At 34.0% G+C, this 26,466-nt stretch overlaps 3 protein-coding genes across 3 annotated transcripts; 1 reads left to right on the plus strand and 2 right to left on the minus strand.

Annotated features, from left to right (window-relative positions):
- Positions 1 to 513: 513 nt before the first annotated feature.
- LOC117573227 (ATP synthase subunit beta, mitochondrial) lies at positions 514 to 3,062 on the minus strand. Its single transcript, XM_034256276.2, has 3 exons — positions 2,897 to 3,062; positions 2,038 to 2,349; positions 514 to 1,768 (listed from the first exon to the last, which is right to left on the minus strand). The coding sequence occupies exons 1-3, from the start codon at positions 2,958 to 2,960 to the stop codon at positions 627 to 629; spliced, it is 1,518 nt and encodes a 505-aa protein (XP_034112167.1). The 5' UTR covers positions 2,961 to 3,062; the 3' UTR covers positions 514 to 626.
- Positions 3,063 to 9,130: 6,068 nt separating this feature from the next.
- Positions 9,131 to 9,792, minus strand: LOC117573232 (eukaryotic translation initiation factor 5A-like). Its single transcript, XM_034256283.2, has one exon. It carries the CDS (start codon positions 9,720 to 9,722, stop codon positions 9,243 to 9,245), a length of 480 nt encoding a protein of 159 aa, XP_034112174.1. The 5' UTR covers positions 9,723 to 9,792; the 3' UTR covers positions 9,131 to 9,242.
- Positions 9,793 to 9,970: 178 nt separating this feature from the next.
- On the plus strand, positions 9,971 to 26,006 carry LOC117573218 (plexin A3). The gene is made up of 9 exons (XM_034256235.2): positions 9,971 to 10,269; positions 11,098 to 12,610; positions 14,292 to 15,537; positions 17,785 to 20,130; positions 20,581 to 20,776; positions 21,869 to 22,255; positions 22,316 to 22,446; positions 22,515 to 22,660; positions 24,657 to 26,006. The coding sequence occupies exons 2-9, from the start codon at positions 11,369 to 11,371 to the stop codon at positions 24,822 to 24,824; spliced, it is 5,862 nt and encodes a 1,953-aa protein (XP_034112126.1). The 5' UTR covers positions 9,971 to 10,269; positions 11,098 to 11,368; the 3' UTR covers positions 24,825 to 26,006.
- The last annotated feature ends 460 nt before the right edge of the window (positions 26,007 to 26,466 follow it).

The raw sequence follows: 26,466 nt of genomic DNA on the forward strand, positions 1-26,466 counted from the left end.
GTTTGCTCAGTTTTGACCAACAACAAGAATGTGTTCATGATTCAATGACAGTGACATAACTACATGAATTTAACTTCGAATTACTCCCATATCCACCGTATTCGCCAGATTAGGCTCCCAGCGACTTCTGGAGGATCGCAGTCCTAAAGAAATATTCGCCAGTAAAAAATTTCGTACTGAAATTGAAGCCTATTTTGAGGCAAAAAATAAATCGTTCTAAAAAATTTGTATTGAAATGTTACAGCGGCTCTGGAATGATTGCGATGCTCTTGATAAAGATTAAATTTATGAGTAACGCCAATTTTGATCCAAAAAAAGCGTGTTTTCTTTGCTAGGCCCGGGACTTTTCAGCCCATGTGTTATATGTGTCAAATAGTAAATAATTAATGTGGACTAATATATAAATCTCATGTTTCATAATGACTCGTGCAATCGGCTGAAAAAAAAACACATATTTCGTCTTGTGTTTGATTTTGCGCAGTCGAATAACGAATAAGTTAATAATAATAAATATTGATGTGTTTAATTGTATTTTATTATGTCCATTAAGGATAGAAGTTTTCTAATTTCGCCGATAACTTTAATGCTTAATTGAAATGAATATTACTCCACACAAGGATGACTTTTTAAGCTGCTTCCTTGGCGAGACGATCGGCCTTTTCAACAACTTCTTCGATAGGACCGACCATATAGAAAGCAACTTCGGGCAAATGGTCGTATTCACCTGCCAAAATCTGTGAGAAACCCTTAATGGTTTGCTCCAATGGGACCAGCTTGCCAGCATGACCGGTGAAAACTTCAGCGACTTGGAATGGCTGCGACAAGAAACGCTGAATCTTGCGGGCACGTGCCACCGTCAATTTATCCTCCTCCGATAGCTCGTCCATGCCCAAAATGGCAATAATATCCTGCAGTGATTTGTAATCTTGCAGAATCTTTTGTACACCACGCGCGACATTATAATGCTCCTGACCGATGATGTTGGGATCCATAATACGAGATGTAGAATCCAAAGGATCGACAGCTGGGTAAATTCCCAATTCGGCGATGGCACGCGACAACACAGTGGTTGCGTCCAAATGAGCAAAGGTTGTAGCTGGAGCTGGATCAGTTAAATCATCAGCTGGCACATAAATAGCCTGCACCGAAGTGATGGAGCCCTTCTTGGTGGTTGTAATACGCTCCTGCATAGAACCCATATCAGTTGCTAGTGTGGGCTGATAACCAACAGCAGAGGGAATACGACCCAATAAAGCGGACACCTCCGAACCAGCCTGGGTGAAACGGAAAATGTTATCAATGAATAGCAACACATCTTGACCCTCCTGATCGCGGAAATATTCGGCAACAGTTAAACCAGTCAATGCAACACGGGCACGTGCACCAGGAGGTTCATTCATTTGTCCATAGACAAGAGCGACCTTCGATGTTTTGTCCTTAAGTGAAATGACACCAGATTCAATCATCTCATTGTACAAATCGTTACCCTCACGCGTGCGTTCGCCTACACCAGCGAACACAGAGTAACCACCATGAGCTTTAGCGACATTGTTAATCAGTTCCATGATAAGCACAGTTTTGCCAACACCGGCTCCTCCAAAAAGTCCAATCTTGCCACCCTTAGCATATGGGGCCAAAAGATCGACCACCTTGATGCCAGTGACCAGAATCTCCTGTTCGACCGACATCTCGACGAATTCGGGAGCTTCGGCGTGAATTGGCGCCGTTTTATCAGTTGGAATTGGACCACGTTCATCAATGGGTTCACCTTTGGAAATTAAGGAATTTTAGTTTTGATAGCATACTTTCTTTTAATATTTTATACATTATACAGTAGGGATGGGTAAGTTTCTATTATGAATAAGAGAAACAGCCAGTGTTTTTTTTATTTGCTGGAAACATTAAGTTTAGAACGATTCTTCTATGTTTTAACACCATTTTAACACCGTTTCTAATGCAGTCCAGTAACGCAATTATTGTAAAATATGGCTCATCCCTACTATATAATGTATGCAGCGAATCTTTTTTATTACTTACCAATCACATTGATGATACGTCCCAAAGTTTCGGCTCCAACTGGTATTCTAATTGGATAGCCAGTATCGAGAACCTTTTGTCCACGAACCAGACCCTCAGTACCGTCCATGGCAATAGTGCGCACGGTATTCTCACCCAAATGTTGAGCCACCTCCAGGACCAATCGCGGTGAACGATTGTCGACTTCCAGAGCGTTCAAAATGGGTGGCAAATTCTCATCAAACTGAACATCAACAACGGCACCAATGACTGCTACAATTTTGCCATTGGCTCCGGCCGCCACTTTAGCTGCCTTTGCGGCATGGCCTCGAGCTGTTAGTTGGGATTAATACAATTAAAGATGAATAGTTGTCATTCTCTCAAATAAACGGGACACTTCAATGCTTAGTTAGATTACGTCACATAGCTTCTCTTAAGTTATCAATTTCAAAATTTATATATTCATAAATATACTATGTAAGTTGAACTCTATTTAGACATTTTATTTGGAAGTCAATTAATAAGTTTTACAGTTAATTACTAACTTCTAAAATGTGAAGAAAATAAAGAAACAAATTTTAATCAAACGAGCTATGGAAAATTTTATAAGCTTACGTAAGATGGTAATACATAGTCATCAATTATGCTATAGAAATAAATAAATCCAAGAATCTGGAGCTATACATATGACTACAATTTTGAACGTATCCAAAAAATTATAAATATATTATGCAATCATACCACTCTCTATGCAAAAAGTTAGGTTATGTTCGAATTTTGAGTTAAATCGGCAACTAATAATACAATATTATAATATATTTAAAGGCACGTCCAAAACACTGATTTAATTAATTTGCTTTAAGCTAATTTTAGTACTTACACAACTGTCCCAAAAGAGGCAGCAAATTTTTATCAACTTTGGAGGCGGCACGTAACGCGAACATTTTTCAACCTACTGACGATTTATTGTAGAAATAGCAAATCCTTGCCGTCAGAATGTGAATACATAACTTTTATAGAGTGACCGCATGAAAAATTGTAAAAGATACCGTTTTATTTGGAAAAAATATGCGATATACCAAATTTATAACATTATTAGGGATGACATCAATTTGCCGTCAATCTGCCCTGTGGTGTTCTAAAAATCATAAATCCTTTTCTAAAGTCATTTATTTCATTGATGACAGTACTTTTTAACAAATGATTGGGCTTGCACCAAACAATCCTATAATCATATCAATAAATATAGTATTTGTGTGGGTGAGAAATTAGACAAACTTATCTTCGTTTAAATATAATAATATGTATATGTAATTGTCTTAAATCTAAAAACAATGTGTAAAATTATTATTTATTTTTATAAGACATAGATTATACATTAATTTATAATTTAGCGTAAATTTACTAGCTATGGCTTGTTAGGCCTTTGGCTAATGTTTAAAATAAAATCTTTGAATATATTTATTATAGCCTATTTCCACTGCACTCAGTTTTTTTACGTTTTTCAAAGTCCCGTTTTGGGGTTTCCATTGGCACGAAAAATATGGGCAAGGGTAAATTTCGCAATATGGCCGCTCTGAAATGTCAGCTGTTCAAATGTAAACACGAATTGGCGAACAATTCAAAAAACAGCACGCGAATTTCTAAAATAGAAAATTTTCTTAAATTGCAAGATTTTTATGAGGATTTTAACGAAGTGGAGGAAGTATAGGTCATTGCCAATAGTAAAGAAATCGCCATCAGTTTGGGCCTATTTAAGTAGAATTGCTGGCAGCAATGTAATATTTACATAAATACATTTACTTTTTAGCAACGGCATGGGTGTTTTTGGGAGCGCGATATTCCTGGAAACAGCTAATCTTTTTTTGAAGATAATTTTCGAATTAATAGGGAGGAGTTTGGCATCCTTGTGGAGCGCCTTCGTGGATTGGCCAAAAAATACACTACATTTCTCCTCCAATTACTCGAACAACATAGCCTCGTGGATGCCACTCCACGATATTGACGGCTTGCGAGATTTTTGGGTCATCTAATATATATAAAAAATTTGCTTTAAAAGGCAAAATAAAATTTATTTTTTTTTCATATCTTGGCGCACTTAAATGTCAGCTGTTTGTTAAGTGGTGAGCTCTTTTTCGTTGTCACATAGATAAAAACTACCGTGATTACTCAAAAAGTACGTAGCTCGCAAACGTAGAAAAACCGACTTTTTTCCTATGGGTTTTTATAAACGTAACATTCGGCCTGAACGGAAAAAAACCAAAGAAAACGCGAGGTTTTTGGTGCAGTGGAAATAGGCAATAACACGACTGCAGTCGTCATTGTACGCCATATACAATTATTTTTTTAAATAACTTCTATGATTTGAAATATTCTTTTAATATAAATAGAAAATACAATTATTTTTACTAGTATATTTTTTATTATGTGCATATACTTCATAAAATTTTACAATAAGTAGAGTAAGTAGATTGATGAATAATAAATTAAACTTTTAATTATTTGTAGTTTTTGAATTCTCTCAGTGTCGCAAAATTATTAAATCGTTAAATTTTCGGTTGATTTGTTTCAATTGCCTTTGATATTATTTTCTTTCTTCCTAAGTTTGCTTACTTTTTCAAGCCTAATTAGACATTCGCGTAAAGCAGTTTTGGTGTAACCAATTGCATCATTGAAGCGATGCACTTGGTGTAAATAGAGTATGTGTGAAATAGTAAACAAACTTAGGCAGGAATAACAAGAATATCACACGATCGATAACGATCATATTTATATACAAAGCGGTCGAATTAATCGGTTTGGGGATGTTCATTCAACATTTTCTTATATATATGTCTTTTCGTTTTGTCGACTAAGGTTTTTTTTTTGAAGAATTGGAAAACAATAACTGGAATAATCAGTTAATTTCCAACCGCCACAAATTTGGAATCATTGATGCAGTCTAAACAAGGTATACTGTATTTAGACCAAGTGTATCCAGCTTAAGTGATGCAGTTCTATGTTGCAAGTGTTAACAACAAAACCGCATCACGCGAACAGCTGCTTAGGGGTGAAAAAGTAAACAAACTCAGGAAGGAAGAAGAATATCAAAGGCAATTGAAACAAATCAACCGAAACTTATCAATTGAATAAATTATGCGACACTGAGAATTCAAAAAGTATAAGTATATATAATTTTTATTTATAATTCATCAATTGATTCTGACTCTGACAGATACTCTCTATTAACAGTGCAGCTTTATATGTAGTATATTATATGCAAGCGTGCTGTTAGGCAGTGGTATTTTCATTTTGAGATGATTTAATGATTTAAATGGCATATGACAGATTGATCAAGCTATAATAAAGTGTTTGACCAAAGTGCCGGCGTATTTGGCTGCAAGGTAACTTGAAATTATTAAAAACAAAATATTCCTTTACTAAAGGTCTGTTCCAAGATGCGCGAAATATTGTTTTTTCCGAGCTCCATATAAAAATAAGGGTGGTACAAAATTTTTGCGGGGTCATTTTGTTTTCCACCTGCTGGATACAAGCCAAAAAAAAATGTTTAAGCGTATCGATACTACTACTCAGCAGTTACAAATGCGGAAAAATAGACAACCTATTATTCCGCACCTATATCGGCAAAGTGAAAAGAAGCATCAAGATGGATAATTAAAAAAAAAAAAATAGAAAGAAAGCGGCTAATAGCCTATTTCCACTCCAACTCAGTTCTTTTATAGCCTAATTTCCACAGCACCCAAAACCTCGGTTTTCTTTGGTTATTTTCCGTTCAGGCCGAATGTTACGTTCCCCCCACGACGTAGAAATAGCTAACGCACTTTTTGGGTAATTATGCGATATTTTATCGATATGACATCGAAGGAGAGCTCACCACTAAACAAACAGCTGACATTTAAGTGCGCCAAGGTATGAAAATAGAAAAATAAAAATTCAATTTTGTATTTTTAAAGCAAATATTTTATATTTTAGATAAGCCAAAAAACTCGCAAGCCGTCAATATCGTGGAGTGGCATCCACGAGGCTTTCATGGAGGAGAAATGAAGTGTCTTTTTTGGCCAATCCACGAAGGCGCTCCACAAGGATGCCAAACTCCTCCCTATTAATTTAAAAATTATCTTAAAAAAAAAATAAATTCGCTGTTTCCAGGAATATCACGCTCCCAAAAACACCCGTGCCATTGCTAAAAAGTAAATGTATTTATGTAAATATTACATTGCTGCCAGCAATTCGACTTAAATAGGCCCAAACTGATGGCGATTTCTTTACTATTGGCAATGACCTATACTTCCTCCACTTCGTTAAAATCCTCATATAAACCTTGCAATTTAAGAAATTTGTCCATTTTAGAAATGAGCGTGCTGTTTTTTGCATTATTCGCCAATTCGCGTTTACATTTAAACAGCTGACATTTCAGAGTGTTCATATTGAGAAATTTAACGTTGCCCATATTTTTCGGTTCGTGCCAATGGAAACCCTGAAACGGGACTTTGAAAAACCTAAAAAAAAAAAACTGAGTGCAGTGGAAAAAGGCTATTACGTTTCGAATCATTCTTATGGGTTTTAACATTCGACCTGAACGGGAAAGAACCGAAACGAACCCAGCTTTTTTGGGCAGTGGAAATAGGCTATAACTAAAGAAAGATTATTTTTAATAATTCAAAATGTTGTATGCCTCTGTTTTAAGAGTCTTATACAATGAGCTTGATTTTATAAAAATAACCGGACAATAGACCATATTTTCAATAAAAACATAGTGAAATGTTTTAAGGATATAAACACTATAATTTTAATATGCATACGCTCCCACTATTTTAAAGAAGTTATCCAAATCTTGGAAATGAAACTGTAGTGAACGACTTTTTTTCTGTCAGACTTCTACTTGATAGGCTTTTATTGATCTGCACACATTCTCAATTTTCTGGAACTATGTAAATGCTTCTTGGAGGAGGTAATTTAAAGTTAACCGCTTACATTTTAAGTATTTTCTTTATTACTATTTATCTAAGACGCGGGGTACTGTGCTAATGAAAATTCTAGGGGCTAGCGAGGCTACGACTGTCATAATTTCCAAACATCGACTAAACACTAAGTACATAAATTCTAATAGCAATAGCTAACCCTAGGCTCTGACCCGTGCATAGTACCGCTTTTTTCGCAGTGCCTGCTGATTGTGCTGACCGAAGCCTTGGCTTCTGGTACCATCGTAGTGCAATATTCGCAGTTGACGCGATTACTCTCATGCATCATGAGATTGGCAACTTTTCTGTTGCGGGGACGGTGTTAACTCCTCCCTTGCTTAGATGAAGGACGTCCTCGGACTTCTTGAAACCGTCAATAATAATCTGAAGGTCATGTTATAAAACAGCTACTATAGGCCGTTATACAAGTCCTTTCTTAAGTTTGCAAACTATTGTTAGTTTATCATATTTAATTTCTGCAAATATGATGAACACATGAATTCTTGATGGCCGTAATGTTAATGACAGTTGATACAGCTGGTGCTGGGGATGTTTTAATTTTGGTCAGAGCCGAGATATTGGCAAAAATGTTACTACCCTAATTTTCATTGACTTTATTGCATAAATACTGCATACAATTTGACGAACATGGATTTAATAGAAAGAAAATTTAGTTTTCTCTTGTTTTGCAACGTTTTGGTTTTTAAGATTAAATATTAAGTAAAAATGCAAAAATAAAAATGTTTTTGTATCTAATATTTTTGTATCGAAATGTGACGTTAAAGTAGCGGAGGTATTTTGACGCACATATCTTTATGTATATTTTTGTATCGAAAGGTGACGCAAAAGTTACGGAGTTAATATCGATATTATAAAAAACAATGCTTTTGTAGCTGTCAGCTCTTGTCCATCATTTACAGCTAAATTACGTTTAGGGGAAAGTAGCACTTAATTAATGGTCATTTCAGATAAATTTATGAAAATGTAAATAAGGATTTAAATTTATTAGGTAACAAACATATTGATTTAGGTAATCATTTTAAGTGCGAAATCTAATTTGACACTAGCTACAATTCGGAATATCAAATATGTACATTTAGTTTGTAGTCACAATTTACATACATATACATATGTAAATAAAAATGGAACTTATTTTTTCACAATAATTTGTCTTGGAAGACGCACAAGGGCACAATATTTTTGCTTGACCAGAAATGTTTGACATATGTATATGTACATACATATATGTATTCGATTTATGTATGTAAATGTTCACGAGATTGCAGTTTCTGTTGATGCATGTATGCATTGTACATATTTACCATACATATGTATGTACATATGGGTAATTCCATGGCGGAATTTGTCCCGTGCGAGACTCTTTACATTGAAAATAACATAAAATGAAACAATTTTCAAAATAAGAAAAGTTTATTTTTATAGCTCTAGATAAGTACATTAATTAGAGCTAAGAATGGTTTTGGAATCTTCTTTCTGTTTTGTTTTCTGTTGTGATAATTGCAAAAATTAACCAATTCGTACGCAAAACCAAAAAATTAACGAAATTATATATTTTATTGGAAAAAAGATCAAGTTCCTAAAATCAATCTTAGCTCCAGGGCTTATCTAGATCTTTAAGAGTAACATTCACTTATTTTTAGAATTGTTTCAGTTTATGTTATTTTCACTGCAGTGCACTGCAAAGTCTCGCACGGGACAAATTTCGCCATGGAATTACGCATTTGTACCATTTTCATAAAACTATACATATACATTTGTATATTCGCCTTATATGCACATACATACATATGTATGTATGGATATATAAAAAGATAGACAAGCATTTTTTCAGAAAAGAAACATGTATGTATGTATGTAAGTTTCATACAAGATTGTTTACGTGCATGTCTATACCTTGACATTTACTTGGATATCGTGTTTACATATACATATATATGTAAATAAATGCATATGATCATTTAACAATGAAATGGAAGCTTGTCGACCTTTATATTTTACAGCCATCTGTTGGAAAAATCGGGATAACCACGTGTTTGTACAAACATTTGCATGTATCTACAAAGGTGTAGTCTATACTTAAGAACTGCTGTAAGCAAAATTATGAACATTACAATTTTAATTAAGAACAGCAATTTCTTTTGTTGAATCATTTTATTGATATTACTTCATTATATCTGTACTCTTCCAGTTTTATGTTGAATAGGTGAACAACAGACTCATCATTGCCCAGTATCATATACGTATTTATTTATCAAGAGCAGTATTGTTTTTGATGGCAATGACGCATTCTTCGCCGCAGGCTTTCATTACGGTGCAAAGAATATCCTTGCCAGCATCGGAGTCATTGCGCAGAGTAGTTCCCAATGTTCCCTCAGGCAACTTGAGATCCTCACGGAGGTCTCCAGTTTCGGTCATCAATGAAAGGTAGTCATCATCACTAATAGTGATGAGTTGATAATCCTCGCGTTTGACATGGGGCACATCCATATTATGCGTGGAGGGACAAATATCCTCATATTTTTTCTGTGTAAATATGTCAATGCCAATAAGATGGACTTTGGCGTGACCATGTTTGCCCGTCTTCGAGGTGGACATGTCGACAATTTTGCAAGGGCGTCCCTTAAGCATCACGTATCCATTTTTGCGCAGTGCTGAGCATTGGATTGGGTACGTTGCGGCTGCTCCAGAGTCACCAGTATTAAAATGCTCTTCGTCCGACTCCATAATTAAAATATTTTCTCGTTGCAAAAACCTTACACGCGGCACGCTATGGAAGAAAAGGAGTTAGAAGAGTGGTCACACTATAGAGATGAGCAGATAGAGAAACATGGCTGCATTTTGAAAAATGTCGATACTAACCTGCACTGCAAAATGGTTGCATTTTCGAAACATATTTGATTGTAGAGCACTAGAAATCTTATCGATATATTTTGCTGTATCCGACATCTTGGAAATTGTAGTGTTGTATTCTGTTTCGTCAGTGAGTGTTGCTGGTGGTGATGTAGAATATGTTCATTTTATATTTTAAAAGAAAATTAAGTTCGGTGGGCTTTTTTTTGGTTTTAAAAGCTAAATAATAAACTAAGTAATAAACTTGTGCGACTGCCTACACAAAAACACTAAAGTATAAATCTCAACATTCACTAAATGTAATGGTTCCATGAATGCCATTTGTGAAAAGTAATAAAATAAATAAAATATTAAAACTCGGTGATAACGATGTTTGCATATATACGCTGAGCATAAAACATTTAATATGTCGATAATAAAAGTAAGTATGCTTTAATTTAGTTGAGTAGATTTAAAATCAGTGTGCGCACTTAAATATGTACGAATATCCACACATAGAAAACATTTTAACATACATATTTGTATATATGTATATAAATGCATGTCTGCAATAGGTTTTAGTATACTAGTAGTACCATTTTTTTAATTTACTGACCAAAAACAATGAAAGAGCACTCACTACAAATTAATACAGATGTTTAGAGTTGTATGTACATGAAAGTATGCGCGTATTAATTTCATCAACACTTTTATCTCATGGGCGTGGTAAAAAACAAATCCAATGCGGCAGTAGTACAGATATATCACCTACGTTCCATATTTTAAATGCGTATATATAATATTGATATTGGAATTTAGCTTTGCTTTTCATAATTTCAATCATTGAAGATTAGTTTATATTTTTTTTTTGCTTTGCACGTTTATTGCAATATTTGCAAATACATTATTACATTTGCAAAATATGTTATTAATAATGGTGAAGTGGCCGGTCGGGAGACTGAGTTTTGTAATGGTACGGGATATTTTGTCATTGAAGGGTGAAAATAAACAGCCCAATGAGGCGTATGCAACTTTTCTTCGTCTGAACAAATATTTGTTATGCTTAAACAAGAGAATTGTATTTCTTAAAACTTAGTGTCAAATAATAACTTAACAATTTAAGGAAAAAATTAATCAAAAAACGGCCATTAATAAAATCTTTTAACATATACAAACGTATATTATATTTATTTTAGGAAATATCTATGTTCCTATAGGAAGTTTCCAATTATTTTGATGAATTATACATTCTACATTTTTACTTTTTCAGATGCCGTAAAATGATAATTTGTAAACTGACAACAAGTACAAGTGGAAGTTGACGCATTTGAAAACAAGCTATATATACATTTACGTAGATTGATAATGGATCTAAAATCCACTTGATTGGAAGTAGCGATACAAAACGAAGAGTGCGTAGCTCGTTTCACTTTTATGATATTAAGGAAGTAGGCGAAAAGCACACGATAACTTGCCAAGACCAATCATATACTGAATTATTCAAATTGATCGCAGCTGTGGAGCCATTTGCGATTTTGGCAATGAATATGTTACTATATATGTTACTATTGATAATAAGCCATTCAAATGCCAATCCATCAAAAATGCAACAGAGTGAATCGCTGCCATCAGCCATGGGCTTACGAGTCGACAGGATTGCATTGGGACGATCTGATGCAGTCCTTAAAGCAAATTTTACTGACATGGCTGAGGCAGGTAATAGTAATTTAAGTACTAGCAGTATAATTACAAACGTCGCTCAATTCGATACAATGCTAAATCATTTGCTGGTGGATACAATAACAGGACGTGTATTTGTTGGTGGCGTTAATCGATTGTATCAGTTATCTCCAGACTTGGAACTACATGAGACAGTAAAAACTGGGCCGCAAAATGATTCCGTTGAATGTACTATACTCGATTGTCCTCTCAATGCCATACGCAAACCAACAAATAACTATAACAAAGTGTTGCTTATCGATCGAGCCACATCACGTTTAATTGCTTGCGGATCCTTGTTTCAGGGCACTTGTACGGTGCGAAATCTACAAAACGTCAGCATCGTTGAGCATGAAGTACCCGATGCTGTTGTCGCCAACGATGCGAATTCATCAACGGTAGCATTTATAGCGCCAGGACCACCGCAACACCCGGTGACAAATGTTATGTATGTCGGCGTCACCTACACAAATAATTCACCATATCGTAGCGAGATTCCAGCTGTAGCATCACGCTCATTGGAGAAGACAAAAATGTTTCAAATCGCTTCTTCAGCGGTCACAACAGGCACACGAACCTTCATTAATTCTTATGCACGTGAATCATATTTGGTGAATTATGTGTACGGATTTAGCTCGGAGCGTTTTTCGTATTTTCTCACCACACAATTGAAGCACAGCCACCATTCTTCCCCTAAAGAGTACATCACAAAACTAGTTCGCATTTGCCAGGAGGATTCCAATTATTATTCGTATACTGAAATTCCGGTAGAGTGCATCAGCGACGCACAGGGCGGCACCAAATTCAATTTGGTTCAGGCAGGTTTCTTGGGTAAACCTAGTTCGGATCTTGCGCAGAGTCTAGGCATTTCCATACAAGACGATGTCCTCTTTGCTGTTTTCTCCAAAGGTGATGGCAATAATCCTACAAACCACTCTGCTCTATGCATCTACTCACTAAAGTCTGTACGTCGCAAGTTTATGCAAAATATCAAGTTCTGTTTTAATGGCAATGGCATGCGAGGATTGGATTTCATATCTCCAAGCATGCCTTGTGTTCTTACGGTACGTATCTGTCTATATATGTATATATAAAAACACGTATAAAATTATTTCTCCTTACTGACTAAGTAAACTATTAACGCACAATATATGTATATACTTCACAATATATGGGTAATTCTCTGGTAAATGTCGCGTGCGACCACCTTTACAGTTAAAAAAAAAACATAAACTAAAACAATTTTAAAAATTAGTGAAGTTTATTCTTAAAGCTATGGATTAGAAACTTGTTCTGTTTTACGGTAAAATATATAAATTCGTTCATTTTTTGGTTTTGCGTACGAATTTGTTATTATTTGCAATTATCAGAACAGAAAACAAAACAGAAAGAAAATTTCAAAACCGTTCTTAGCTCTAATTAAAATACTAATCTAGAGCTGTAAGTGTATCCTTTTCTTACTTTGAAAATTGTTTCAGGTTATGTTTTTTTTGTTCACTGAAAAGATGGTCGCACGCGACATCCATCAGAGAACTACCCATATGTATATTAACCAAAAAACGTAAACCATTTACAAATACAAACTAAGGAAACACGATTATACAAGCTAGATACCTATATATATGGTATACACAATTATCTTTGACATAAAACTGCTTTAATAATTTGTATTATTATGTTACTACCATTGGATTAGGCTTTATTTTGATTAAATTGTTTTTTTTTTAACTACATATAGTTTTTCCATTGCGGTGTAGAATGTGTAGGGCATTTCCGATCGTGACATCGTTTTTCGTTGAAAATACATTTGATACATTTAATGCCACTATTGAAATAAAAATTAGCTATGAATAAGATCGCCGATATTGATGATAAAGGTCAACCCAGCATGGTAATAAAATAAAATTTATCACTGTTTAACAACATATATTTTCGCGTACTTAAATTTAAAATATATTGGAGATCGCCGCGAACTTATTTTTTTTTATACCCGCTACCCATAGGGTATAACTTTGTGCCTCCTACCTAGAAGGAGGCATCTCCGACCCTATAAAGTATATATATTCTGGATCAGCATCAACAGCCGAGACGATATAGCCATGTCCGTCTGTCTGTCTGTCCGTATGAAACACTGGATTTCAGAGACTATATGAGATAGAGCTATAATTTTTGTTCGACAGCATTTGTTTCAAATTTTTGCCACGCCCACTTCCCCCGCAAATCTATAAAATCGAATAACAAGCGTAATTTTAAAGCTAGAGCTGCGAATTTTTGTGTGTACTATGGGTCTTAGTTGCTTTGGCTGACAATCTGGTATATTGTGTCGTCTATGGTATATTTTGAATGCGGTATTATATCGATGTACCATTCGGGTTTGTTTTTTGTATTTTGTAGTATTTTCGGTATATTTTGAAAATAATACCGCACTATTTTGCTTTTATTCAAAATGGGTAGCGGGTATCTCACAGTCGAGCACACTCGACTGTAGCTTTCTTACTTGTTTTTAATGACTCCGATGTTTTCAGTTCTGTGTACATTATCATATGCCTACTTGTATTAAACATAAAAAAATAATTATAACTTTGACCGCCTTTAAAGTATTTGGAGTGAGAATTTTAAAACTCTAAAGCTATGAAAGCTTCTACCACTTAAGCAGTGCGTTGATGGCTCTCTGAATAAATCGATTAGGAAAAAAAAAGGATAAGGTTATTTAATATTTAATTGACATTTTGAAATTTGTTACAGAAACTGCAAACGATCGGAGAGGATTTTTGTGGTCTGGATGTGAACTCACCACTCGGAGGCGAGCAACCGATCACTGCCGTCCCAGTTGCTATGTTCAACACAAGACTGACATCTGTAGCTGCAACCAGCACCAGTGGTTATACAGTGGTGTTTATTGGAACCGCCGATGGATATCTGAAAAAAGTTGTTATTGAATCCTCGACTATTGCCAATGAATATGCCAGCTTACCAGTCGATTTGGGTTCAGCGATCAATAAGGATATGCATTTTGATAATCAGAACTTATACATTTATGCAATGTCGGAACAGAAAGTGTCTAAAGTGAAGGTTTATGATTGCGCTGACTTTCGAACATGTGGGGAATGTCTTGGTGCAAGGGATCCTTATTGCGGATGGTGTTCACTTGAAAATAAATGCAGTCCACGTTCTAATTGCCAAGACGATGCCAATGATCCATTGTATTGGGTTAGCTACAAAACAGGCAAATGCACAACAATCACAAGTGTGGTACCGCATCAATTACAGCGCACAACGGCACGTACATTGGAGCTAATAATCGATCACTTGCCGCAGTTAAAAGAAAATTTAATTTGTGCTTTCACAACCGAAGACAAAGCTCTATTTACGAATGCGACCAAGAAACGCAATGGAGTCAATTGTACAACACCGCGTACGGATATGTTGCCGCAAATTGAGCAGGGTAAACATCACTTTACCGCGAAACTTTCGGTCCGCACGAGAAATGGGCCAGATTTGGTCTCCACTGACTTCACATTTTTCGATTGTAGCACGCACTCGTCGTGTACACGTTGTGTCTCGTCGGAGTTCCCCTGTGATTGGTGCGTTGAAGCACACCGCTGTACACACGATACAGCTGAGAATTGTCGTAACGATATCTTGGTGACTGGTATTAGTCGCATAGGGCCCAGTTATCGTTCCGGTCCAGGGTTTTGTCCCACTATTAATGCTACCGGCGATGGTAGCGAAGTACTTGTTGCCGCTGGCACAAGTAAATCAATCAAAGTGAAAGTGCATATCATAGGACAATTTATTGTCCAAACACGATTTGTGTGCCAGTTTAATATTGAGGGTCGCGTGACAAGCTTGAATGCCCAATTACTCGGCGATACTATATACTGCGATAGCATGGAGTTTCAATACACATCGCGATCACCAAATCTCACAGCAACATTTGCTGTGATCTGGGGTGGATCAAAGCCTTTAGATAATCCGCACAATATTCATGGTAAGTGCATACTTTGTTATTTACATAATTCTGACTTCACAGATAAACTAACCATTTACTACTTCACTTCTTTACTGCACTTTTTGTATTGTATTATGTAAATTTTATGGCCTTTAATTTGTCATAGAAGATAGATTTGGTACAGTTACCCAATTGCTTGCCAACTGTTACTGCTTATAAATAAATGTGAATTATTAAGACCTTAAATTAAGGCCGCGTGATTCATCTCAATTCCTTAAACGATTCTCAAATTCTTAGTTCTTATAAAATGAGTACGAGTCACAGAAGGGTATTATAACTTTGTGCCAGCAGGAAATATATATCAGGTAGAAGGAGGCATCTTAGACCCTATAAAGTATATATATTCTTGATCAGCGTCAACACCCGAGAGGATCTAGCCATGTCCGTCTGTCCGTATGAACACCTATATCTCAGAGACTTAGAGATAGAGCTATAATTTTCGACAGCATTTATTATGTTTGTATGCAAACATTTTTTTGTGGCTTTCTAACTTGTTTTCAAAAATTTTTATGATAAAAAATGTATTAATAGATTTCCTATTTCTAAAAATAGTCTTAAATTAAATACAAAACTAATTGGTTCGTATACTGTGCTTATACGAGTAGATATCGAAAGGAAGATCCATTTGGGAACTATATGTCATATCATCAGAGCATAAGCTTGGGCTTTTTGATTCCACATAACTGAATTCGATTTTTTATACCTTCTACTCATACTACTACTGTTTGTAACAGGCAGAAAGAGTCATTTCCGACCCCATTAAGTAAATATATCTTGATTAGCGTCAACAACCGAGACGATATAGTTATGTCCGTCTGTCCGTCCGTCCATATGAACACCTAGATCTCAGGGACTACAAGAGATAGAGATATACAGTGCTATGCCGCTTTTAAAAATAACTAGTTTCTTTTCATTTACGAGCAGATTTGTCTTGTCGAAATTAAAAGTAAATGCTTTTTTTTCATCAAATGTGATATTTTTTCAGAAGGAAAACAATAGTTGACTTATTGGATTATTGACGTTAAGTTCAAACCGCTAGAAGATCAATTAAGCATGTAAATCACAAATCGTCAAAAATCGATTAACAAGTGGAATTATATACAATTCAAAGTGGAATTATATACAATATTATATATCAGATAGGAATACTTTTGTATGGGCAAAAACGCCTACTTACTATGAGTCTTAGTAGCTTTGTCTGACAATCTGGTATATTTTACACTATATGGTATATTTTGAATGTGATACTATATCGATATACCAAATATACCACCTGTCGCATTTTGAAGAATATTATATCGGTATATTTTGAGAATAATATCGCAATATTTTGCTTTTATTCAAAATGGGTTGCTGGTATCTCCCAGTCGAGCACACTCGACTGTAGCTTTCTTACTTGTTGTTTTGGTGAGCGACCGATAAATCTGTCACCATGAGTTATCGCCAAATATACTGTACTTTGGGGAAATGAAAAAACAAGTTAAAATTACTTTTATAATGAAACGGATGGCATTAATTTTATTAAATTTAGGTAAAATGTTTTTTTTTTTATAAATTAATCTGTTTAATTAAAAAAAGTAATTGAAAGCACCGGAAATCAATCGGTAAAAAACGTGACATCCCCTTTTTTTTATGGGAAAGAGCTGAGTGCTGTTCAACTGTTCTTTAAAAATGTAAATCAAAAAACTTCATTCATTTTCATTTTTGACAGCACTTGTTGTGTTTGCATGCAGATTGTTTCAAATTTTTGCAACGCCCACTTTCACCCCCCGAAAATCGACAAAATCAAATAAGTGTAATTTTGAAGCTAGAGTGTTTGGCATATACAATAATAACTATAGTTTTTATGTTAGAAATTGTAGAAGTTATTAAAGAAATTCTTTTATATGGGCAGAAACACCTGCTTACTACGGGTCTGAGTTGCTTTGAATGACAATATGGTATATTTTGTAATTTATGGTAGGACTTCATCATTATACCTAAAATTATATATCTTGGTATATTTTAAGTAGTAAAATTAGCACGTCTCTATTTTGCTTTTACTCGAAATTGGTAGCGGGTATCTCACAGTCGAGCACACTCGGCTGTAGCTTGCTTGTTTTCTATTAGAAAAGGGACGCGGAGACTTGACTGAAGCTTTCATATTTGTTTATTAAATGGTTTTCATCTAATTGATTTTTGAATCATAACTTTAAATCTGAAATGATGTTCCTTTTTTTGTTTCAGTCGTGATATATAGATGTCGAGATATGGCGGACAGCTGTGGAATATGTTTGGCGCTGGATGAGAAATATAACTGCGGCTGGTGCTCATCGACTAATACCTGCGAAGTGGTTGAGCAATGCAATAAAAATAATGATGGCAAAACTGATTGGCTGAATCGCAGCGAAATTTGTCCAAATCCAGAAATACATTCATTTGGTCCCAAAACTGGACCCTGGGAGGGTGGTACCAATATAACCATCAAAGGCATTAACTTGGGGAAAAATTATAATGATATATATTCGGGAGTTCGTATCGCTGGAATTAATTGTATGCCATTTCAACAGTTTTACATTGACACAAAGCAAATCGTTTGCACTGTTGATAGTCCCGGTGAGCAAATGTATCGTAATGGTCGCATTGTTGTTCAAATTGGTGATTATCGTGGAGAATCCAAAGAAGATTATGAATTTGTTGATCCGAAAATCTCGAATTTTTATCCACGCTTTGGTCCAACTTCAGGTGGAACACAGATTCGAATTATAGGCAAACATTTAAATGCTGGATCTCGCATACAGGCTTTTATCAATGATCATTTACCATGTAAGATCATCAGTACAGACACTTCACAAGCGATTTGCCGTACTTCACCATCACCGGGTATCATTGAGGGACGTCTTAAGATGTCTTTCGACAATGGTCCTCGCGAATTTAACGATTACAATTTCAAATATGTACTGGATCCAACAGTGGAACAAGTTAGTTCTGGCCCCAGTGGCCAAATAAAAGTACCTAAGGGCATACCAGCTGGCGGCATTCGAATTGCAGTGATAGGTACACAATTTACCAGTATCCAAGAGCCAAGCATTTATGTGATCTACAAAAATCAAATGTTTGCAAATCAATGCCGAGTGCAATCCGATACTGAAATGGAATGTCCTTCGCCAGCTATTGATATGAAGGCATCTGATCAAATTGTAGTTGATCCTGAAAATCCAATATTACTGGAATACGGCTTTCTGATGGACAATGTACTGCGAGTGCAAAACTTGTCGCGATTGCACAACAATCACTTTGAACTATATCCAAATCCTGAATATTTCACCTTCGAGGAACGCGTCAAATATTTTAAGAGCGAATATTTGACCATTAATGGCCGTAACTTAGATCGGGCGTGCAAGGAGAGTGATGTTGTTGTTCAAATTGGTGATGGATATTGCAATATTACATCATTGTCCCGGCAGCAACTAACATGCCGGCCACCATCGGAAGCAGCTGCAACAAGAAACAGTCCAAGTGGTCCAGAAGTAATTGTACGAATCGGTTCTTCGTTAGAATATCGCATTGGCATTCTCAGTTACGAGACCTCAAACATCATTATGGATTGGGGTGATAATGTTGTGTTTGGCGTTATTGCAGGCAGTGTAATATTTTTATTGATATTTGTTGCCTTGCTTGTTGCCTACCGAAAGAAAACATCAGAATCAAATCGAGTACTCCGAAATATGCAGGAACAAATGGATATTTTAGAGCTGCGTGTAGCCGCTGAGTGTAAAGAAGCATTTGCTGAGCTTCAAACTGAAATGACGGACTTAACTGGTGATCTAACGTCGGGCGGCATACCATTCTTAGATTATCGTTCGTATGCCATGAAGATATTATTTCCTAATCATGAAGATCATATTGTGCTACAATGGGAAAGGCCCGAGCTTCTACGCAAAGAGAAGGGATTGCGTCTATTTGCTCAACTGATTATGAACAAAACATTTCTTTTGTTATTTATACGCACCTTAGAGTCCAATAGATATTTTTCAATGCGTGAACGCGTTAATGTGGCTTCATTAATTATGGTTACTCTGCAATCAAAACTCGAATATTGCACGGATATATTGAAGACATTATTGGGCGATTTAATTGAGAAGTGCATTGAAGGCAAAAGTCATCCCAAGTTATTGCTGCGACGCACAGAAAGCGTTGCCGAAAAAATGCTCAGTGCTTGGTTTACTTTTCTCTTGTACAAGTTCTTAAAGGAGTGCGCTGGCGAACCTCTTTATATGTTATTTCGAGCGGTCAAAGGTCAGGTAGATAAGGGACCCGTCGATGCATGTACACATGAGGCACGCTATTCGTTAAGCGAGGAGAAATTAATTCGACAATCCATCGATTTCCGATCAATGACTGTGAATGCCAGCATAATACAACAACCAATATTTTGTAATAATCTGGACATGTTGCCATCGCACATGGAAAACATACCTGTGAAAGTACTGGATTGCGATACAATTGGACAAGTAAAAGAGAAGTGCTTGGAAGCAATTTACAAAAATATTCCATCCAGTCAAAGGCCACGCAAAGATGATCTCGATTTGGGTAAGTATTTTTGTTAACACACTTTTGGTATCCCCCAATGTATTCAAAAAATAAATTGAAATGATATGTTAAGCCGTTTTTTTTTAAATTTTTACCGGAAAAATTGAAAAAAATAAAAAAGACCGCATGAATATTTTCATTTCCAATTCGGAATAAAATATATATATGCTAATCTTTGTTTGTTTTTATTTTTTTTTATAAAAGGAATTTTCAACCAAAATACTATTTTTATTTTTAAATGTATATGTCTATATAAATATTTATATGTCAATATTAAAAAAAATTTAGATTTCATTTAAAAAACTGGGAAATATTAATCGTATTTTGCAAATACTTGTTCTTAATGGATTTAAGATGTATTCTATATTCAATCTAAAATTATAGTTTATTTAACTAATTAAAATAAGCTTAATATAATATTGAAAATTATTTTAAAATTTATTTGAACAGAATGGAGGACTGGGGCGACTGGCCGTGTAATTTTGTATGATGAGGATGCAACATCAAAAACGGAAAGCGAATGGAAAAAATTAAACACATTGCAACATTACAATGTTCCAGATGGAGCTGGACTTAGTTTAGTGCCAAAGCAAAGTTCAATATATAATTTTAGCATTCTATCTGATAAACACGAAAAGTCTCACAAGTGAGTAAAATTAATTGTTTAAAAAAGTATCTATATTCTTTATTTTATTTAAAATTTCTTTATAAAATGACATTAGTTAACACTCGTTGGAATGATATTAAGGTTTCGCAAAAAGTTTATTAAAAAAATCAGTTATTTAATATTGGTATATAGAGCTAGGCATTTCAAACTAATTTTGAGATTAGACAGAAAATGGATTCAAAGCTGCTTCAGGTATTGGTTTTAGCTTTTATGAGATGGAAAATGACTTGCCAAATGTTATGTAGACACTGAGTCATCGAAAATTGAAAGTGGAGATAAATAATTTAAGATAATAATTTTAAATAAATACTTGACATACAAAAGTTCTGGTAAAAATGGCCACCGCCTTGGCCCAAATTCAATCAATAAAGTAATGTAATGTGCCTATGGTACCCGAACCCTAGGGTTAGCCTATTTACTCACCTCAAAAATGTTTGCAGATAAGGAATGGAGATTCTTTTTAAGTCATATGCAAAATCGCTTTAAAAATTTATGAGGGTTTGGAATTATTGTTATATTTTTAAAAAGATTACACTGATGAAAAATTTATATTTATATGGGTAATAAGTGTTTTCTTACTTCTTGAATGTTGCATTAGTTTTTGCCGTATAAAATTATTTTTTAAATAAATTCTACAATTTTATCTGATCGCAACCACATTTAAAAAACATTATTATTATTATTATTAAATTGCGCTTGCTGTTTATAGCTGATTATAGCTCAATCTATAGTCTTTGAGTTATATGTTTTCATGTGGACTGACAAACCGACGGATACTTAAAAACTTATGTACTCGAAAAAAAAGCAGATGAAGAAGAATGAACTTGAAATTTTCAAAAACAGTTGAAGCACAGTGTTGGTTTTTCATTTAACAGAATACTTATGAACCTTTACAATCTGCGGTTTACCATACATTAAGAAAACCGAGCGAAAATTATATTTTATCGTTACCTATCTAATATTTTAACTAGATATTAATAAACCGGCACCAAATACATAAGAGCCTTTAGCATTTGAATTTTACGTTTATAGGCGTGTGAAATAATATGCATCGTTTTATCAAAATTTTAGATATGAAACTCTGAACCTCTCAAAATATACGTCATCGTCACCCACATTCAGTCGGGCTGGAAGTCCTCTTAATAATGATATGCAAGACAATGGATTAAAGTATTGGCATTTAGTCAAGCATCATGACAGTGACATTCAAAAAGAAGGTGAACGCGTCAATAAATTGGTTTCGGAAATTTATTTAACAAGACTGCTGGCAACGAAGGGAACCTTACAAAAGTTTGTCGATGATCTCTTTGAGACAATATTTAGTACAGCTCACAGGGGCTCGGCGTTACCGTTAGCAATTAAATATATGTTTGATTTTTTGGACGATCAAGCCCTATTACATGGCATTACCGATCCAGAAGTCGTGCACACTTGGAAAAGCAACAGTTTACCTTTACGGTAAGTATTTATTCTTATTATGTGTGCAATAAATTTCACTATTAATTAATATTTATTTAGGTTTTGGGTGAACTTGATCAAAAATCCCAATTTTGTTTTCGATATACATAAATCAAATATTGTGGATTCGTGTCTATCAGTTGTAGCTCAAACATTTATGGATTCTTGTTCAACATCGGATCATCGATTGGGTATGACTCAATTTATTAATATTTTAATTGTTTTGCATTTCTTTATATTGTAAATTGTAACATTATAGGCAAGGATTCGCCAAGCTCAAAGTTACTGTATGCCAAAGATATACCTGAATATCGCAAGTGGGTGGATCGATATTACAGAGATATTAGGGATATGTCATCTATATCTGACCAGGACATGAATGCAATGCTCGCCGAAGAGTCCAGAGTAAGAAAATAAAGCTTTTAACTATTATTGTAAAAACATATATTTTGATGGATAATAATGTTAGGTTTGAGATCCATTAATAATTAGGTAGATTTGTTGAATTGTAGTGCAATATTGCCATAGGCTGATTATTAACCAACTATTGATTTTACTAAATATTGATGATCCTCCTTTCCCTTAACATAACTTTACATAATCATTACGTATACAAACCCATTTATATTTTAAGTAGTTATAAAAACCATACTGTACGTCGGTCACTTATGTTTTCATTGCAACAGCATAGTTCCGAAAAACTAAATGTTTTACGAATCTAGTACTACAGATGTTAAATATGTTTGAAATTTTATACCATTCGTAGAAACGTACGAATGAGATAGGGAAAGCGGCTTACGGTCGGTGAAGTAAAAGCAATATTTAGAGATTAAAATCAGTATATGTTGCGCGTCTATGTACTTTATTGGATATCTTTTAATTCAAATTAAATTAAATCAAAATCAGCAGCAACAAGTTTAAAATTGGAAGCACTAACAAAAACAAGTTAGGAAGCTAAAATTAAGTGTGTTCGACTGTGAATAACCGCTACCCATTTTTTTATGATGACCAATTTTCAGGAATCATATATACGTCAGTTATTCTTGTCTGTACTAAAAATCGATTCTTTCTTCATTATTATATTATAACTTTGTGCTGGCAGAAATGTAAGTGGTAGAAGGAAGCATTTTCGACCCTATAAAATATACATATATATTCTTGATCAGCGTCAACAGCCGAGACGATCTAGCCATGTCCGTCTGTATGAACACCTAGATCTCGAAATTGGTTATGTTTGCACACAGATCAAGTTTGTTTCACGGACAGACGGACATGACTAGATCGTCTCGGCTATTGACGCTGATCAAGAATATATATTCTTTATAGGGTCGGAGATACCACCTTCTACTTGTTACATACATTTCTTGCCGGTACAAAGTTATAAGGAGATTTTTAATTATGCAATGTGGCGGATTTTACAACCCACCCACTAACTGCTCGGATTTTTGTAGCGTGACTGAAAATTTTCAGTGGTTTGACATATCAAATTAGTATACCGCAAAATATACAAAATTGTTAGCCAAAGCATATAAGACCCATAGTAATTAAGCGTTCTTCCCAATACAAGAGTATTTCTTAATCAGCTAATTCAGGGGTACCACATAAATCGCCAGCAGAATTTATTCCGCTCGAACATTTCAACGGTGCCAAGAAACCGGAAATTTTTTAAGCTTTTTAACAATTTTACCATCCATTTCGGACTTAGATGTTCATGGCTTTCGCTTGGTCAGATTAAATTTCCCTAAAACCGTTGGTTTTATTTTTTTCATTTTTAATTTTGATCTCATTAATTAATTAATAAATCATTTAAAAGTTGTCTCGAAATACATGAAAAGTTACACAATAACTCTTAGACCTATTTACAAATTTCTGGCAAATATTTTCACAAACTGCACAATAATTAAATGATTTTTGTAGTTAAACTTGTTTTACCTCAAAACAGTTATATCTTTTTAGTAGAATTTAAAGCAAAAAAATTTGGTTCCATGCATATTTTTTTTATTAAGACCTCCTCACATCAAATTAGGATTATAAAATGTGGCATCGCTGGCCTTAACTTTTCATGTGTTTCAAGACAACTTTTAAATGTTTGATTTATTGCAAGATATCAGTTAATTTTATAATTAAATAAACTTTTTGACATCCAAGTTTTAAATGGTTGGCAAAATTTTTTAAATGCCTTTAAAATTTTTAAGGTCTCAGTTGCACCGCTGAAATTGCCATATAATTATTTGTAATTTTATAAAGTTCTTTTACGTGATTTATTTTCAAATATTACATTCAAATAAATATAATAATAAATTATAAATATGCACTTAACCGGAATGTTTTGTGTAAGAAAAAAACAGTTTGTCCGTGTTACCTATATTTTACTATATGTTTTTGATTTTTGTTTTTTTAGCTACACACAACGGAATTTAATACAAATTGTGCGTTGCATGAGCTCTATACCTATGCTGTAAAGTATAATGAACAGCTAACTGTCACTCTGGAGGAAGATGAATTTTCGCAAAAACAGCGATTGGCTTTCAAATTAGAACAAGTTCACAATATAATGTCGGCTGAATAAGTGTATGTATACTACTATTATTTTGTTACCATTTAAGTGAAAATTAAAAAAACTCGTAATGGAGAGCAAAATATGGTATTAAATGTTTTTATGTATTATCATCATCCTAAATAGAATTTAGCAGCAAATGCCATTTCTCTATATCAAAATCTTATGCAAATATATATACATATTTCAATTTCAATGTGCACCGCAAATATGTATTCCACATGACGAGTATATACAAATAACATAACATAAGTTATTGATTATTTCAAAATTTAAATATTTTTGTGTATTTTATAATGCAGGATATTTCAAGATACAAAATAACAATAATTTAACTGTCATTTAGTAAAAAGCATTATAGTAAAAACTAAAATATTAAACGCGAACGAAAATCTTGCAACATTCATTGAAAATTTTCAAAAAGCATTCCATTGATAAATCACACTATACATACATACGCTACTTTTTGTTTTATGGGTATTTTTTTTTATATGTGTCTGTATGTATTTATACAAATGTATATTTATGTGTATGTACTACATGTAAGTAATAATATTACTGGCTAAGAATCATTATTACATATACATAAACTATAACTTAATCCAAAAACTCGAAAATCGACTGAATATAACATTGATATTTTAATTTAAAGTTTATAAATCGATGTATGCTGTATTTAAAATGTAATTTATTATTGTGAATTTGTTAAGATTTTTTGGGTAATAATTGCTACTTAAAAACTACAATGTCATATACATGACAACACTCAAATGATTGGGATTTTTTGTCATTCTTTCAATTTGGGTCTTTGAATACTATGTTACCTGGTAACCTTGCAAACCTGTATAAAAGCGTAACAACTTACTAATATAATCGAATCGTTACGCCACCCAAGTAACGAATTCTAAAGTAACGCTTCGACTCAAATACAACTATATACATAAATAAGACTAGAGAGCCTAAGTAAATTTGTAGCAGCGTCAAAATCCGAATATGGTCTGATATATCTGATACGGAAAGGAAAACACTGCTGAAAAAGCCATACCATTTTAAATATAATTTTATTTTATATACAATTGAGCATTATTTTTCATTCTTATATGAAATACAAATTTTTCGCTAAAATACTTGGTAATATCTCGTATTTTAATTATTTATTTTTAACGCCTATTTATAGCGTATGTTTAAATAATCTATTGTCTACAAAAGTGCAATGGAATAAATGATATTTACCTTATTACAATTTGGTTTTTATTATTACATTAAAAGCAAATGATTTTTAACGATTTAATTCAATCACATCTATAAATTTTCTGTAACACTACTCTTTTACTTTGCATATTTATATTAAAGATCTGTTCAATTTATAATCAATGATCGAATATACTTCGTATGAGTACAAGACAGTATAAATAGGTATAAGTATCTACAACGTATTGCAAAAAATGTTTTGTATTAATAGATCAAAAAATTATTATTATTCAACAAATTTAGTAATATTCATCAGATGGACTTGGATAAGTTGATCATTTGTTTATTCTTTCATGTCATCTATATGGTCAAGAGTAATGGTTTTCCAACAATACTCGGAGCTCTGTTGCTCTTCTTAGAGTCAATCGAAATAATAATTTTATATTTTCATAAGTATGTTTAT

The sequence above is a fragment of the Drosophila albomicans genome, chromosome 4 (assembly GCF_009650485.2).
Source record: "Drosophila albomicans strain 15112-1751.03 chromosome 4, ASM965048v2, whole genome shotgun sequence".
NCBI classification, from domain to species: Eukaryota; Metazoa; Arthropoda; class Insecta; order Diptera; family Drosophilidae; genus Drosophila; species Drosophila albomicans.